The sequence below is a fragment of the Biomphalaria glabrata genome, chromosome 4, assembly GCF_947242115.1.
Source record: "Biomphalaria glabrata chromosome 4, xgBioGlab47.1, whole genome shotgun sequence".
NCBI lineage: Eukaryota > Metazoa > Mollusca > Gastropoda > Planorbidae > Biomphalaria > Biomphalaria glabrata.
The window spans coordinates 32,138,164-32,152,467 of NC_074714.1; the positions used below are offsets into that span (position 1 = coordinate 32,138,164).

General features: G+C 31.6%; 1 protein-coding gene across 7 annotated transcripts in view; it reads right to left on the minus strand.

Annotated features, from left to right (window-relative positions):
- The window catches only part of LOC106071603 (uncharacterized), a 190,247-nt gene that overhangs the window by 10,290 nt on the left and 165,653 nt on the right, over positions 1-14,304 (minus strand). For 4 of the 7 annotated variants that reach the window (XM_056027222.1, XM_056027223.1, XM_056027225.1 and 1 more), the window contains 14 exons: positions 10,758-10,933; positions 9,758-9,879; positions 9,524-9,608; positions 8,924-9,046; positions 8,702-8,810; positions 7,327-7,424; positions 6,676-6,941; positions 5,756-6,202; positions 5,416-5,454; positions 4,225-4,355; positions 3,128-3,312; positions 2,451-2,620; positions 2,027-2,099; positions 1,367-1,458 (listed from right to left, as the gene is read on the minus strand). In XM_056027222.1, the coding sequence (XP_055883197.1) occupies positions 1,367-1,458; positions 2,027-2,099; positions 2,451-2,620; positions 3,128-3,312; positions 4,225-4,355; positions 5,416-5,454; positions 5,756-6,202; positions 6,676-6,941; positions 7,327-7,424; positions 8,702-8,810; positions 8,924-9,046; positions 9,524-9,608; positions 9,758-9,879; positions 10,758-10,933 (2,116 nt within the window). Of the gene's footprint in view, positions 1-1,366; positions 1,459-2,026; positions 2,100-2,450; positions 2,621-3,127; positions 3,313-4,224; positions 4,356-5,415; positions 5,455-5,755; positions 6,203-6,675; positions 6,942-7,326; positions 7,425-8,701; positions 8,811-8,923; positions 9,047-9,523; positions 9,609-9,757; positions 9,880-10,757; positions 10,934-14,304 lie in introns of those variants that run through there. The other 3 variants (XM_056027224.1, XM_056027226.1, XM_056027227.1) reach the window with 3 other exon arrangements.

The following is a 14,304-nucleotide window of genomic DNA, read 5'->3' on the forward strand; positions in this document are numbered from 1 at the left end:
GCAGGGTATGAACTCAGGAACAAGGCAGCCATATTAAAGAAAAGCAATTGTTTTTAAATTAGTTTTAAAATATATTTTAAATGGAATTTCCAATTATTTAGCAAAAGCTTTCCTTGAGCATAGAGTGAGTAGAGAGATGGAGCTAAATATAAATTTACCTATAGGCTGTAGATGTAGATTGTATCATAAGTTGTGATTTCATCGAGGAGAATCTATTTCAAATACTGAATTTTCATTTAAAAAAAAGTTTGTGATGTTTAAAAAAAATAGTCTTCCCCCCCCCCCCCTTGAATTTGACACTTTAAAAATACAGAAATATTAAATACAAAGCAACTTTTATCTCATCTTTTGATTATAATGTAAGATAATCATAATCATATCCTATACACATCCATGTTTAAATATTGTTCTTCTCAATAGTTAAAGATTTTCTACCAATAAGTTAATAATTTTTTACCAATAAGTTAATAATTTTAAAAAGAAACAGCATGCAATATAACACTACATTAAAAAATATTTTTTTTAGAAAATAAAGTTCTGTATGAAAAGTGTATTGTATTATTAACTTGTATTCAACCTGTTCTTCTTGCTTTGATTTAGTGAATTGGAATAAAACTCTAATAACCTTTTCCTGAATAAGCTCTATTTTTGTGTTAAAAATGAAAATAAATTTTTAAGGCTTTCAAAATACTAAATCTAAAATAAAATATATACAGTACCATCCTACATAATACTGATAGTCTGTTCATTATAGGCAATTAAAATGGCCATATCATAGAGCTTTGAGCATTTTATTAACATAGAAACATCCATGTTCTCAGAAAAAAAATGTTGATAAATCTATTTCAATTCATGCAGAAAGTATAAACAAAGAAGCAACTTCATCAATCTATATCAACCCAAGAAAACCCAGATTATCAAGATGAGGGCATTGAGAGGTCCTCAATTTGTTCTTTCTAACCCTATAGGCCTAAACAAGGCTACACATTGATTAACTACATAAGAAAAGTGATGAAAACAAAAAGAAATCTCTACCATTTAAAAAAAAATAAAAAATTCCACCTTAAATAAATATAGGACAACAGCATAGACACTTTTTTCCTTTAAAAGAGAGAGATGCAATCTGACACATATTATAGTATAATGGAGATAGCTCAAAGAAATATCTTGCCAAAATATTGAATGCATTAATTCATGCAGTTAATTAGAATCAGTTAATAGAAACTGATATCATGCAGAAAATAAAAAATGTAAATCAATCTGAATATATGCCACAGTGTAATTCATAAGTTGAAACAAACTCAAATGTCAAACAGAGAATAAAAATAGGATTCCCAGAAAGCTGCACATGTAGAAGAACATCTACCTTTTCTGGGTGAACGAAGTGAAAGCAAGACAGGAAAGATGAGATGAAATGCCTGACTGCAACATCTGGGGTGCCCTTTAGAGACACGCCTGCTTTCACATCATTGAAAACAAAAATGTCAAGGATAAAAACCTCACAGGTTTGATTCAATTGATTGACTAAATTTGCTGGGGTCTAATCTAAAACATCCATTAAGTGAATTGAAAATCAATTTATAAAATAGACTATTCCAAAATTTTACACAACTGAATGATATTCATCTGTTTACAAGTCTTAAAATAACAGTTTAATAAGGAAGGGTATATAAGGTCAAGCCAATAACAATCTTTTAACTATCTGATAGAATTTTGTAGATCTATAGTCTATAGGCTACATTTATAATTAAGCTTTGTAAAGTGAACTTAACTATCAATATTTTCAGTTAAAAGGATCTAGATCTATATATAACTAAATTTAATTGTACACTATTTTCCTTTGCTTTGGCTAATGTAATAATTTATTTACTTTGAATTTTTATTGCAATTATGTAGAAAATGATGTGAAATTAGAAAAACTGAAGAAAAAAGTTAAAACACTGGAAATATTACTGATAGCATTATTAAAACTATCCAAATTTTCTTTTGTAAAAAAAAATAATTAAAAGCTTAGGCTAGTACTTACTGTTTCCAGAAATAGTTCCTAATGACCTTCTTCTTTGGGCCTCAGCATCAGTATGTAAAGCTTCTTGTGGGCGCTATTCCAATGAAGAAAACAAAACTGGATATAAATATGTAGACCATACATATGGTAATTACTGATCAGTTACAGTGCTAATACAATTAACATTAATTCTAATAGAATTTAAATTTAATGAGGTTCAACCATATATGTAAGAGGTTTACCCTACACAGTGGTCTATAGAATAAGAAATAACAGAGATTCATTGCTAAAGGGCAATAGATTGGACTTAATATTTAAACAAAATAATTTCCTGATATATCTTCCTCAGAAAATAAACTTATTTTTTTTTGAGAAATGGTTTATTTGCTTATCTATGACACTGCCTTCTTAACATAAATGCAGAATGGATAACAGTTAACTTTACCAGAGAGGAGATGCCATGTTTCTTTCCCTGTCGAGGTGACCTTGTCTGTGTTTTGGTAATTTCTGCAGGCTTTGGAGGTGCAACAGTAGACTTAGGCAATTCAAAGCTTTGCATTGTCACATGTTCTTTCAGTGGATACCAGTGGGGTTTGTTATCAAGAAAAGCAAATTCTAAACAAGAAGAAACAATTCAATACAGGCCAATTAATGACGCTTTAGCTTTTTTTTTTTTTTTTTTTTTTTTTACATTGTTTTAAAAAAAAACAACAACTCAATTTACCATTGAATAACCACAAAGATAGAAATATTCTCTCTTTAAAAATCTATTAATCCTTTCTTGAAATCTTTTCTCATAGTAATGCTGATGCATTTGTATAACAGTACCGGTACAAGTTGATTTTGAGACATATTTATTCACATTGTTTTTCTGATTTTGATATACAGTGGGCATGATGCATTTTTATTGTTTGTTTTAGTTTGAGAACATATATTTTTGTATTTTCATCCTTTGTATATTTCCTTTGGTTGATTGGCTTAATATGAAAGAATGACATAGTATGAATGCAGCAGGGACACAATAAAAGGCAGTAGATCTGTTTTGGTAAGTGCTTGGATTTAAAATACTTGTTTTTTTAATGTGACCGTGTAAAATACTGCAAGATCTCATATCATACTCACCTCGTAGTTCTATAATAAGCTCTCCCAAGAAGTCATTTGCTTTAAATCTATCATAGTCCCAAACAGTTATTTCTAAAACTTTATTCTGCAGTTCCAGTCTGGCAACATCTTGGAACATCACAGTTTGATGCCACTCTGGGTTTAATGTCCTGGCTATATGTTTTGTACGTCGTTTGTTTTCAGGCCTTTTGATGACAATGAGATGTGTATTTCATTTTTAATTTGCAGCATAACAACATCTAATGCTAACAAATTTTTATTCATTCCTTATCATTTCAACCCAGTCTAATATCTAAAAGTTTCTTTATTGTAAGAAATTTGTCTATTATAAATGTCCTAAAAAAATTAATTTCTAATATACAATAGTTTAACCTATTCTCTTTGACTAAAAAGTTTCATTGTCTGAAAGCTAGTTATCCGGGTTGAAATAGTGTGATAGAGTAGTCAAAATAAAGACATTACTTGACAGAATTCAGGCTAAATGGAAAATCTTGTATTGACTAATTTTTAAAAAATTTCTTAAACTTAATACATTAACAGCATATTATCAGCATAACAGAGCAATACAAAGCAAATTCCTCAGTAGTCAGTATTAATGTTCACTATGTGAAGAGAAATGAAGACCAAGAAAATTATGGACAGCAAAAAGCATGGGCCTCAGCTCTGGAAGAAATGCAAGACAAAGGAAAAGTGGTTGGCTCCTCTACCATCAAACCTAAAGCCACCTAAACCTGCGTTATATGAGGACGGGAGTGTCTCTCCAAAATAAGGCTCCACAGTCACATGACAAAGTGTTCTATGAGATGAACCGTTGTCGTTACGACTGAAGGAGGCCAACAACAACAAATCAAATTATTATTATCATCATCAAGACAGAGATCAGTGCAGTCATAAACATTACTTGATAGAGTAAGTAGCTCTATAAACAGGCATAGAAATTGTGCAAATATTATATAGGGAAGAGTGCAGTGTTTTATGTAGATACACCAACCCAGCTACATAAGTTGTTACATATGAAGCAGATAAGGCCATTAAATCTGCTGCTGTGGATAGGCCTTCAGTCAATGGTTAAAAGAAGACCTACTTAAAAAACTTACCCTCTGCCGGGTAAAAGGTATAGCTTGACAAAAGGGTCTGATAGACCATTTAGATCACGTGGACGTAAATTTCGAGCCTGTATCACATGTACATTCAGTGTGTTGTCAAAATCATCATGGCTAATCTGAAGCTAGATTGGGAAAGAGCAATGTGAAAATATATTTAAAGCTTTTGTTTAAAATATCCCATGATGACTGCATTAATTGTTACCATTTTTCACCAGGTAGCTTATAATCTTCTAATTTAAGAATGTTTCAGTAGACAAACAAAATGATGTCCTCTTCATTCTATGTTATAATCTATAGTCATTCTTAATCATTAACCATGTATATTGCATTCATTTTTTATTATGACTGGTTCAGGCAAGCATGACTCAGGGCAAGAAAGAATTAAATTTTTGCCAAAGCATAAAAAATTAATAAGAAATGTGTTTTTATCTTCTTGATTTTTTAAATATTTTATTAAATTATTTTTATACATGAGTAAATTATCTACTACATCTATGCAAAAATACCACTCATTGATATACAGGTGCTTACTAAGACCAGGTTTTGACCAGATTCACAAATGGACCACCGCAACTTGCAAAAAAAAATGCAAGCTTTCAATCCAACCTTTGTATTTTATTTTCAGTATTTCCCCAAAAGACCCCAGTCTGTATATTAAGCAACAAAGAAATAGCTTACAAATTTTGTATTTTTAAAGCATTTTTTTTTCTACTTATTTTTTATTACATAAGCCTTACATCATTTCTGCTTCCTTTTAGACACAGTCTAAATTAAAAAACAACAACAATCCTAATAGCATATTAAAAGACAGATTTCAAGTCTTTTCTTATGATTAAAGGATGCCAAAAAAATAGGTTAAAACTAACCATAGATGTTATATATGTAGATTTAAAAGTTGAAAAGCGTGTTTTGAAGGGTCGATCAATTGGAGAGTATGCTATTTGTGTGTTGGGGGATTGTTAAAATGTGGCCTGTTTATTGAATATTCAAAAAACAATAAGGAAGGGATTTTCCACCATAAACAATATAAAGCCTGGGCAAAAATCAACGGGTGTAGCCAGTGTTTAAATCTAGTATTATATGCATTCATGAATTGTAGCCTAACTAATTTGTCTATATAGCTTATAAACTCTTTATTTACTTTCCATTTTGTAATGATTTTTTTTTTTAATTTGATCCTACCTGTATTTCTCCTAGGCCATAGTCTTCCCCACGTTCAGGCTGAAAAGATAATTTATTTATGTCAATGGTATTTAAATCAAGATGGTTCAATATGAATTCAATGAATAAGGAGAAACAGTGTAACAATTTTAAATGGTTTAACATTAATTATAATAATGTTTGAAAGATTAAAAACAGTTGTATACAACTATATTAAAATTTTTATACTTTAAGCTTATAATATTCTATAACTTATAGAGTTGCCTCTGCAATGAATTGATTTTGATATTGAAGATTTATGTAAATAATTTTGAAGAATCTTAGAATTTCTGACAAAATTATAATTTTCATACATAATTACCTCTTGTAATATTTTTGTGGGAAAAACAAAATTATCTTTCCCTTTTTTGGAAGGTCGGGCTTTGATTGAGCGACGAGTGTCTAATGGAGGGGATGCTCGCAGTCGATCATTGAGTGCAGGACTTGAGCAGGAGCTACTATCTGGTTGGTCAAAAGCACTTGATCTGGATTTCTCTTGAGCACTGCTGGTCATAGGGTTCGAGTCTTTTTTTCTCCTGTTGACTGGCACTTGTTCAGCCTGCGCTGCATCAGAGCTTGCATTGTTTTGTTGTGAGCTGGCTTGCTGCCTTGGAGTGTAAGGAGGTGGAGGGGAGGTTTGCAGAGGATGAGATGTGGACATCTGTTGCTTTTGGGGAGAGCCTTGCTGCTGAGTGGATTTCCCAGGATTAGGTGAATGTTTTCGTCTCTGTCTACTTGTCGGTCGATCTGTGGTGTGTCTATCTACAACCTTTCAATAAACAATTTATAAACACTTTTAGCTTCCCAGAAATACATAATAATACAAAAACAATACAAAAAATAAATTAATATTGAGTATACTAAAATTTTAAATTTTAAGATAAAAAGTTTCATTTTAACAATCTGACTGACATTTTCTTTTTTTTTTAAAGATATATTTTATTATTCTAAATTACTTTGCTAATTAGGAATCTGGTAGTCAAATGTAAACTGAGGAGTAGCTGAGCTATTGATCCTACTGCAAGCTGGAATTATATAATAGTGTTTATTTGTAAGTATCTAATCATTTTCTTAGCTGAATATTTGTTGGGGCCAGTGATAAGCATTAATGACAAAATAAAAATTGAATTTACCTGTTTTATGAGTCTCCGAGACATTTATTTAGCAAAGCTTTTAATACAAAAATATTTTGAAACAAATATCTATGTAACTTTAATAATAGAATCTAAAAGCAAAACTTACTTTCTCTGGTCTATCGGCACTTCTGGAGGACGGTGGCTGCTGTCTATCAGATGATGTGCTAGTGGGGTCAGATCTAGGAGTACTACAGGGGGATGAAATCGAAGGTGTGGCTACATCCTGATGAGAGGAGCTGGGGGAATTTTCAGCAGGCGAGACAGCCTCCCGTATCCCCTCCAGTTGAGCAGCAAGTTGACGAGGGTCCACACCCTGCCTGTTGTTCACCTGTGCTGACCCGGTCATTTGTCTCAGTAGGTAGGGCTCCTTCACTGGAGCAGACCATTGCAACATTAGTCCCAATTGACAATTTAAAGGACAATTAATAATGTAGATTTGGCCTACATATTACCATAATAAATGTTCAGTGACTTATACTCATAACAATATTAATCACTAGTACCCGGTATGCTTTCTCAGTGTAAGTTGTATATGTATACAAGTCATGGAGACTTAGAAATGTACTTTGATACCAGGGTACTAGTTTATTAATTTGAAACTATTAACCTGTCATTGAATCATTTATTTCAAAGTATCAAGGAAATTTTGTTTTCTCAAGCACATTTAAGGTTACCTTGCTATTTATCACTCAAAATATATTATTAAAATTAATATTCAATTTTTACAAAAACAGAAGTTTTTGTACAATTGATGTACCTGATTCCTCATAGGATGGCAGAGCTAAGTTATCATAGGATGATCTGCAGCTCTCTGGTTGTGCTGTTAACTCTGTCATCAATAGTGGAATCATTTGACTAGAGAAATATACAGACAGAAGTATTAAAAAACATTAATATTAGAAAATTGACAAAATGAAATCCAAGTCAATTTATGAAGGTATTTAAAATTACAAAGAAGGAAATCTAATTCTATTTACTATATAATTAAAGAATTGTCAGGAGTTGGGGTGTGTAAGATGTCAGATTATGTTTTTTTTATTTATTTGTTGTGAGTAGTGAGTTGAGTTTTTCATAAACATGGATTATTCAAGGGGGGGGGGGGTAATAAGTGGTCAGTGAGCCAGTTGGAGTGCTGATCTGGTCCTGGTCAGGAGTACTGTATGAAGGGGATATATTTATGTTCTTATGTTTTGTGATGTACAGCTCACAGAGTAATGTCTAAGCCTGTTGACTACTTCTGCTTTTATTGTCATTACCTAGTTTTGTATCACTAGTGCAAAACACTGAAGGACCAGCATCACATCACATTTGGAGTCCATCTACACTGTGTATAAACACCCCTCTAAATCCCACTCTTTACAGTAGGAAGCAAAATTAAACTTTCCTACAAGGTAACCAACTCATTCATATCACTCATTAATTTCTAGCACAAGGTTATATTAACTACATGCAGGGGGAATAACTAGATCTTTTGGGCCACTCTGTAATTTCAATGCTATAGATATGTTAAGGGGAGGAAACCAACTTTTTTTTATATCTAATCTATCATACATAATTTTTTTTGTCATCAAAACATTGTCTATTTGTTTCTGCTATGTAATCTTCTACTGTCAATATCTGTTGACTGGTCCTAATAATTAGTCTTGTTAAAGCATGGTAATTTAGGTTGTTACAAAGACATTATGAAGTTAGCATAATAATGTTTAGGTGCTAATTGGTAGGTGTGACATAATTTTCCATCAGACCATTTTAAAATTTGAAGTCACATGATTTACATAAATAAAGTGGTTGTTTCTCAATAGTTCACGTTAAGTGCTTATGTTTGTCTTGTATTTCAAATGTCACTACAAATGTCATTACAGATAATGATCCAAATCAGACATGAATCCGCAGTTTTATGTAAATATTTGTTTGAATTTACTAAGAAAGGTTTTTGGAATATCTTTCTTCAAGTAAATGAATGTGTTTTTTTTTTAATTTTAGTTTATTTGTTCAAATTTCCTTTTAGTCTAAATTTCAAATTAAACTTTCTGCAATAAAATAAAAAAAAGCAAATTTACAATAGGACTAATTCTCATGTCTATGCAGTTTGATCAATAAATTCTTCGCATTTTCTTCAAAGAGATACTCACGCCCTGACAACCATTTCTATTTCTCCATTGGTCTGGGAGATAATATCTTGCACTTCATCAGCAGACAGTCCAGTCAGATGAATTCCATTCCATTCTAGCACTTGGTCTCCTGAACATGGAATTACTTTGATGTCAACTTTAAGTTACATAAATCCTTTCAATAAGATCATAAAACAAACTTTTGAAATAAACACACACAAACACACCCAAATATGAACTCACCAACGTCAAGCTCGCCATGAAGTTGATCAGCAATGATTGGATAGATGGCAGTGACATATGCACCAATATCATTTGTGCCAGGTATTTCTTTACCTCCTACTATTTTCATGCCAAGCCCACTGCCTGTTTGCCATTTATGGAATGAAAAAAAAATAAAATTAGAAAGCTGCTTTTAGGGACATGGATTGACAAAAAAGTAAGTGGTGGTAGTGAGCCCTGAAGTGAAACTTTGTTCAATGAATAGATAAAAATTTTTAATTCTGTAAAAGACTAGAACAATACATAAAACTACTTCATTATACAGTAGTTAAAAATATTTAATTAGATTTGTCTGATAATTTAAAGTGTTTCAATAATAGACTAGTTCAAATAAGTGCTGCTTTAATAATTCTCTGCAAATCACTGTCATTTTTAAATTTTTAATAAAGACATATACAATATAGTTTGTAAAAATTTTTAAAAAGAAACAAAATTGTTTCATTTTGTTAATTTCTATATTTGTTGAGAGAATGGATTTTGTTTTTTCATTAAATATTTCTTTAAAAAAAACAAACATTTATTATTTTTATTACAAGCAGTAAAATATTTCTTAAGGTTCACCTGTTATAGATTTGTCTTTAGCATCTCGGGTAACCAAAATTCTTTTGATAGGAAAATCATATCGATGAGGTTCCACAGGAGCAGGCTGTTAAAACACAATAAACTGATACATATTATTATAAATTGACCTCTGCACTGTTAAAATAATTAATTGTGCAAAGAACTATTATTATTATTACTATCATATAGCTTGACTTCTTGTTAATTTAGTATGATCATTGCCTGATTACTTACCCTTTTCTTTCTGTCCATTTGTTTGAGGATGGTTACACCCCCTTCAGTCATATGTTTCATAATGGGCTCATCAGCATCAACACTATTGTCACTCTCCACTCTGTACATGCCATTGAGCAAATCTGAAACATTATGCAGATATATTTATTAACATATCATTTAGATATATTTATTAACATTTGTTTACAACATATGAAATTGTACTATACACCATTTGTTAAAAGGCCACTCAGATAAAACAGATTTCATTTGTTCATTTAGATTTAACAGACTTTATTATTTTTTTTTAAAAATCATCTTATTGCTACAACCTGTATTACTTACTTTGTCAAGCAGATACAGTAGACTTAATTTTGAATGGATTATTTAGCTACCGGTAGGCCTACAAGAGATTTTAAAATATTTCTTTCATATACCATAGATTTAAATTGTTAATAGACCATTACACTACAATAGCCAGTCTTTATTCATCAGTACATTATTCAGGTTCTTGAGACTTTATTTATGACAATATCATTAAAATACAATAAATTGAATTAGTCCAAACCACTAAAAGCTACAAAATAGAGCAGTGAGATTTATAACAAAAAAATGTTCCAATTTGATAAGAGTAACACCACTAGTAAAATCACTTAAGTTATAGACACTTCAGGACAGAAGAAAAAATAGTAAAGTAGCTATAATACATAAAATACTAAATCATAACTTACAAATAGAAAAAAACAACTTATGAAATACTCAGAAAGACACAAAGATAGAGGCACATTTCTTATTTTATACACTAGAACTAATTCATACAAGTGCTCTTTTTGAAGTAACATCTGTAATATATAAGATAAAAAAGACGATAAGAAGAAACTTTTACACAGGCTAATAGGATTTATATAATAATGGGTAGCAGTTTCATATGCAACCAATACAGCAATTTCTTTTGGTTGCCCATGCTAGCTATCCACACCATTTGCAGTGATCTTTCTTCTAGCTTTGTTTAAGCACCCACCTTCTAGATCTCCAGCACTGAACTCTGCAGACACAGGCCGACTACCACTTCCAATATTCCGGATGATGGTTCTGGATTTAGTTTTGACGTCATCCAGTAAAGGCATGGCTGGTGTGATATCACTGGCTGGACTTCCATCTGTATCAGATATACTTGTGCTGATGTAATTCGGATCTCTGATTAAAAAAAAAAAGAAGAAAACCAAAGGTTGATGATTGCACTGTAGATCACATAAGTAGTTTTTCAGATGGACCTAGGTCTTAATCTAATTTTAATTTGATTGATTAATAAAATGTTAACAATAGTCAATAGACAATTAACAGTGCTTGTTACACAATAAGCTTATAATCTAGAAAAAATCATTCAATCATATTTATTCGAGCATTGTGTAAAATGATGACTCAGAAACAACAGTGGATTAAAAGAAACTACCTATTAAATTGAAAAGTATGTCAAAGGTACATTATTGTGTCAACCAGAGGTGGGCCAATTAGGGGCCACAAGCTGAAAAGTCAAATCTACCTAGATCTAGATTGGACGCGTCGAGCTCTTTAACACTACACTCAAAATGCGAAAAACTTCTGAAAGCTGAAACAAGGTGTTGCTTAGTAAAGTAGTAATAAGAAGGTTTTTTTTCAAACGTAACCTATGTAACATATAGATTTAAAACTAGATTTAATAGGCCGATTTACTAATCATTATAATAGGTGGTCGACGTAACAGAGGCACCCCACGGAAACGCTTCAAAGACCAGCTTAGGCGTCAACTTTCCGATTCCTTGGCTGACATAAGAGAGCACCTTGCTGCATGCGGCGTCGGAACGAGACAGCTGGAGGTCACTCACGAAGGCCGCGGGATACACATTTGAGACCAAAAGAAAATCTGCTGCCGAGGACAAACGCAGACGACGAAAAGAAAATCTAAATCGACTACCTGCGGACAATGGTTATGCTTGCCTTGGATGTGGCAAAATATGCAGGCCACAGCTGGGGCTGCGCAGCCACGGGAAATACTCAGTAATACCATAGACTATATATTACATGGACTGCCAACACTAAGGAAACTAAGCATAAGTTCCATTCACCGAGGCGTCCTTGGTTGCGTGGTAAATTGACTTCCGGTAGAATTTTTTTTACTATATAAAGAAACCATTCCCGAAGATTTTTATCACCACTTTTACAGCAAATCATAAATGGAAACTTAATTGTCATATACGATGTTACAGAGGTAAGTGTGCACAAATCAATTTGTGACTTAGATCTATGACTATAAAGCTTTGTAACTGATTTTCTTAGCCAATATAGACTAATTAGCCAAGCCTGTATTTCGTGTATTCTTGTTTACGACATTAATTGTCTGCTAATTGGTGCTGCCAGTTTGGATTATTTGTTTTTCTTTTTTTTCATCACATTTGATAATTATTATCATTATTTTTACAATGTATATTTTAAATGTGATAAGCAATTTACTGAAAGAGTCAATACATTTTTGAGAGTGTCATTTACTAGCTTTGTATATAATGGGTGATATAGGCCTAAGTTAAATCTGTGAATGAGTCAGTCTAAATAAAATAACAATATAGTGAGTCAATAAGCCTACAATCTTACATCTTTACCAACTTTTGTTCAGATCTACAAATAAATTTATTATTCAATTAGATTTTTTTCAAGATAATGTGCATTTTTATCTATAGTAATGGAAAATCAACATTAAAAAAAAATCAATGACGTATGTATGACTAACTGAAAAATCTGCATAAAAATTTCGGCCTTCAAGTTTTTATTGTTTTTTTTTTTTTAACTAACTAGAATCCCAAATAACATCCAATTCTTCTAAAAGCTATAAAAAGATATGATATTGTTTCGAATATTTCTTCGCCCAATAAAATTTTAGAATCATTAGGCTCTACTTCAATAGAAAGTGATTGTACACATAAACATGTAGACTTTCACCCAGATGTAGTGACCTATGGCTATAAACTTTATCTACAAATACGACCTTACACACAACACTCTACTATATATATATATAATAGAACACTAAACACGTAAATTTTATGTAAATGCCCATTTATAAGTTTGTAAAATAATAATTTGTTTTTATAAAAATCTGGCTATGCCTATAGTACTCTTAACAAAATTATGACTAAAAATATTATGAACGTCGAGTTGCTAGATTCATCATCTTTGTGTGTCTGATAAACCCAGAGAATCAAGATATAATAGTATATAGGCCCCCTATTATATAGAATCTAGCTCTAGTCGACTGTAGACTAGATCTAGGATAAATCTCAAGTCTAGATGATCAGCTTCATCTTACCTTGATCATGGCATGATCAACATGAACATGATAATTTAATTAATGATTTTATTAATCTGACTTCCTGACTAATGACTTGTTAACTTAAATTTCGACTTAGCCTTAGCTTCTTCATATATGTGAATCATGAATGGAAGCGCTTGGCTCACAGTGTCACAGATCGTTCTTTAAACTATTTGAAGATCTACTTTATCTTTACTAACGACTCTAATCTATATCTAGTTTATATCTATAGTATAATACAATAATAATAGACCTAGACTCTTATAAGATCTAGAATGTGTATCTAGATCTATTTCTATACACTGATGAGTGATTGCTACCATTCAATGTGTGGATTCAAGTATTTACCCAGATACTGCCACAATATGTTCTTATTGTTTTCAAAGGAGTTTGCACACAGTGCCCGAAGCTGTATAAATACATTTAACAGTAAGTTTTTAAGTAATTAATAATTTATTTTTAAACGTTATGTAAGTCTATTTCAATTGTAAGAATCCATGTGCTATTTTATTTAAAGCTAATTTATAGGTGAATATTTACACAATATTGTTGTTATGTTGTAAATAAAACATATTATATTCCCTCCAGCCTGTGCAGGGTATTTTTAAAGTGATAATTGGCTCATGCAGGCCAATACCACTCTTTTGTTATCTAAGGTGTTTTCCTTCAAATTATACTTTCTTGCATAAGAATTAAATATATTATGCAACACTTCTCAATTAGAAGTACAGATTATCCAGTTATCTTGGTGGAAAGGAGATTTCAGATGAGTTGAGACAATGCTTAAAGAAAGTCTTTACATGATTCTTTGAACTAAGTCACTATAAATATTTTGGAGATTTTTAAAATTTAATTAGAATTTTATTATTGCTCACAGTAAAAGCAATTGTTCTTTTCTTTTCCACAGATGTATATTTCAAGAAGAAATGATGCTTTCTTATTCCTAAGAGTTTATCAATAGGATGAATACCACAAAACTCACTTGTTATGCCAGAAACTCTTCCTACGAAACTTCCAGTAAGTAAAAAAAAAAAGTAAAGTTTCCCTTTCAGACCTTGTGATCGATAGGGCAGATGATGTAAAGATCATCTGTTTCTGACCATTCTGTTGCCTACGGTTAACGAGGGTGTCATGTGGCCAGCACAATGACCAACCGCCTTTACTTTCCCCAACTAATGTCAGGTACCCATTAGAGCTGAGTGGACTCAGACTCAAATTAAAAATT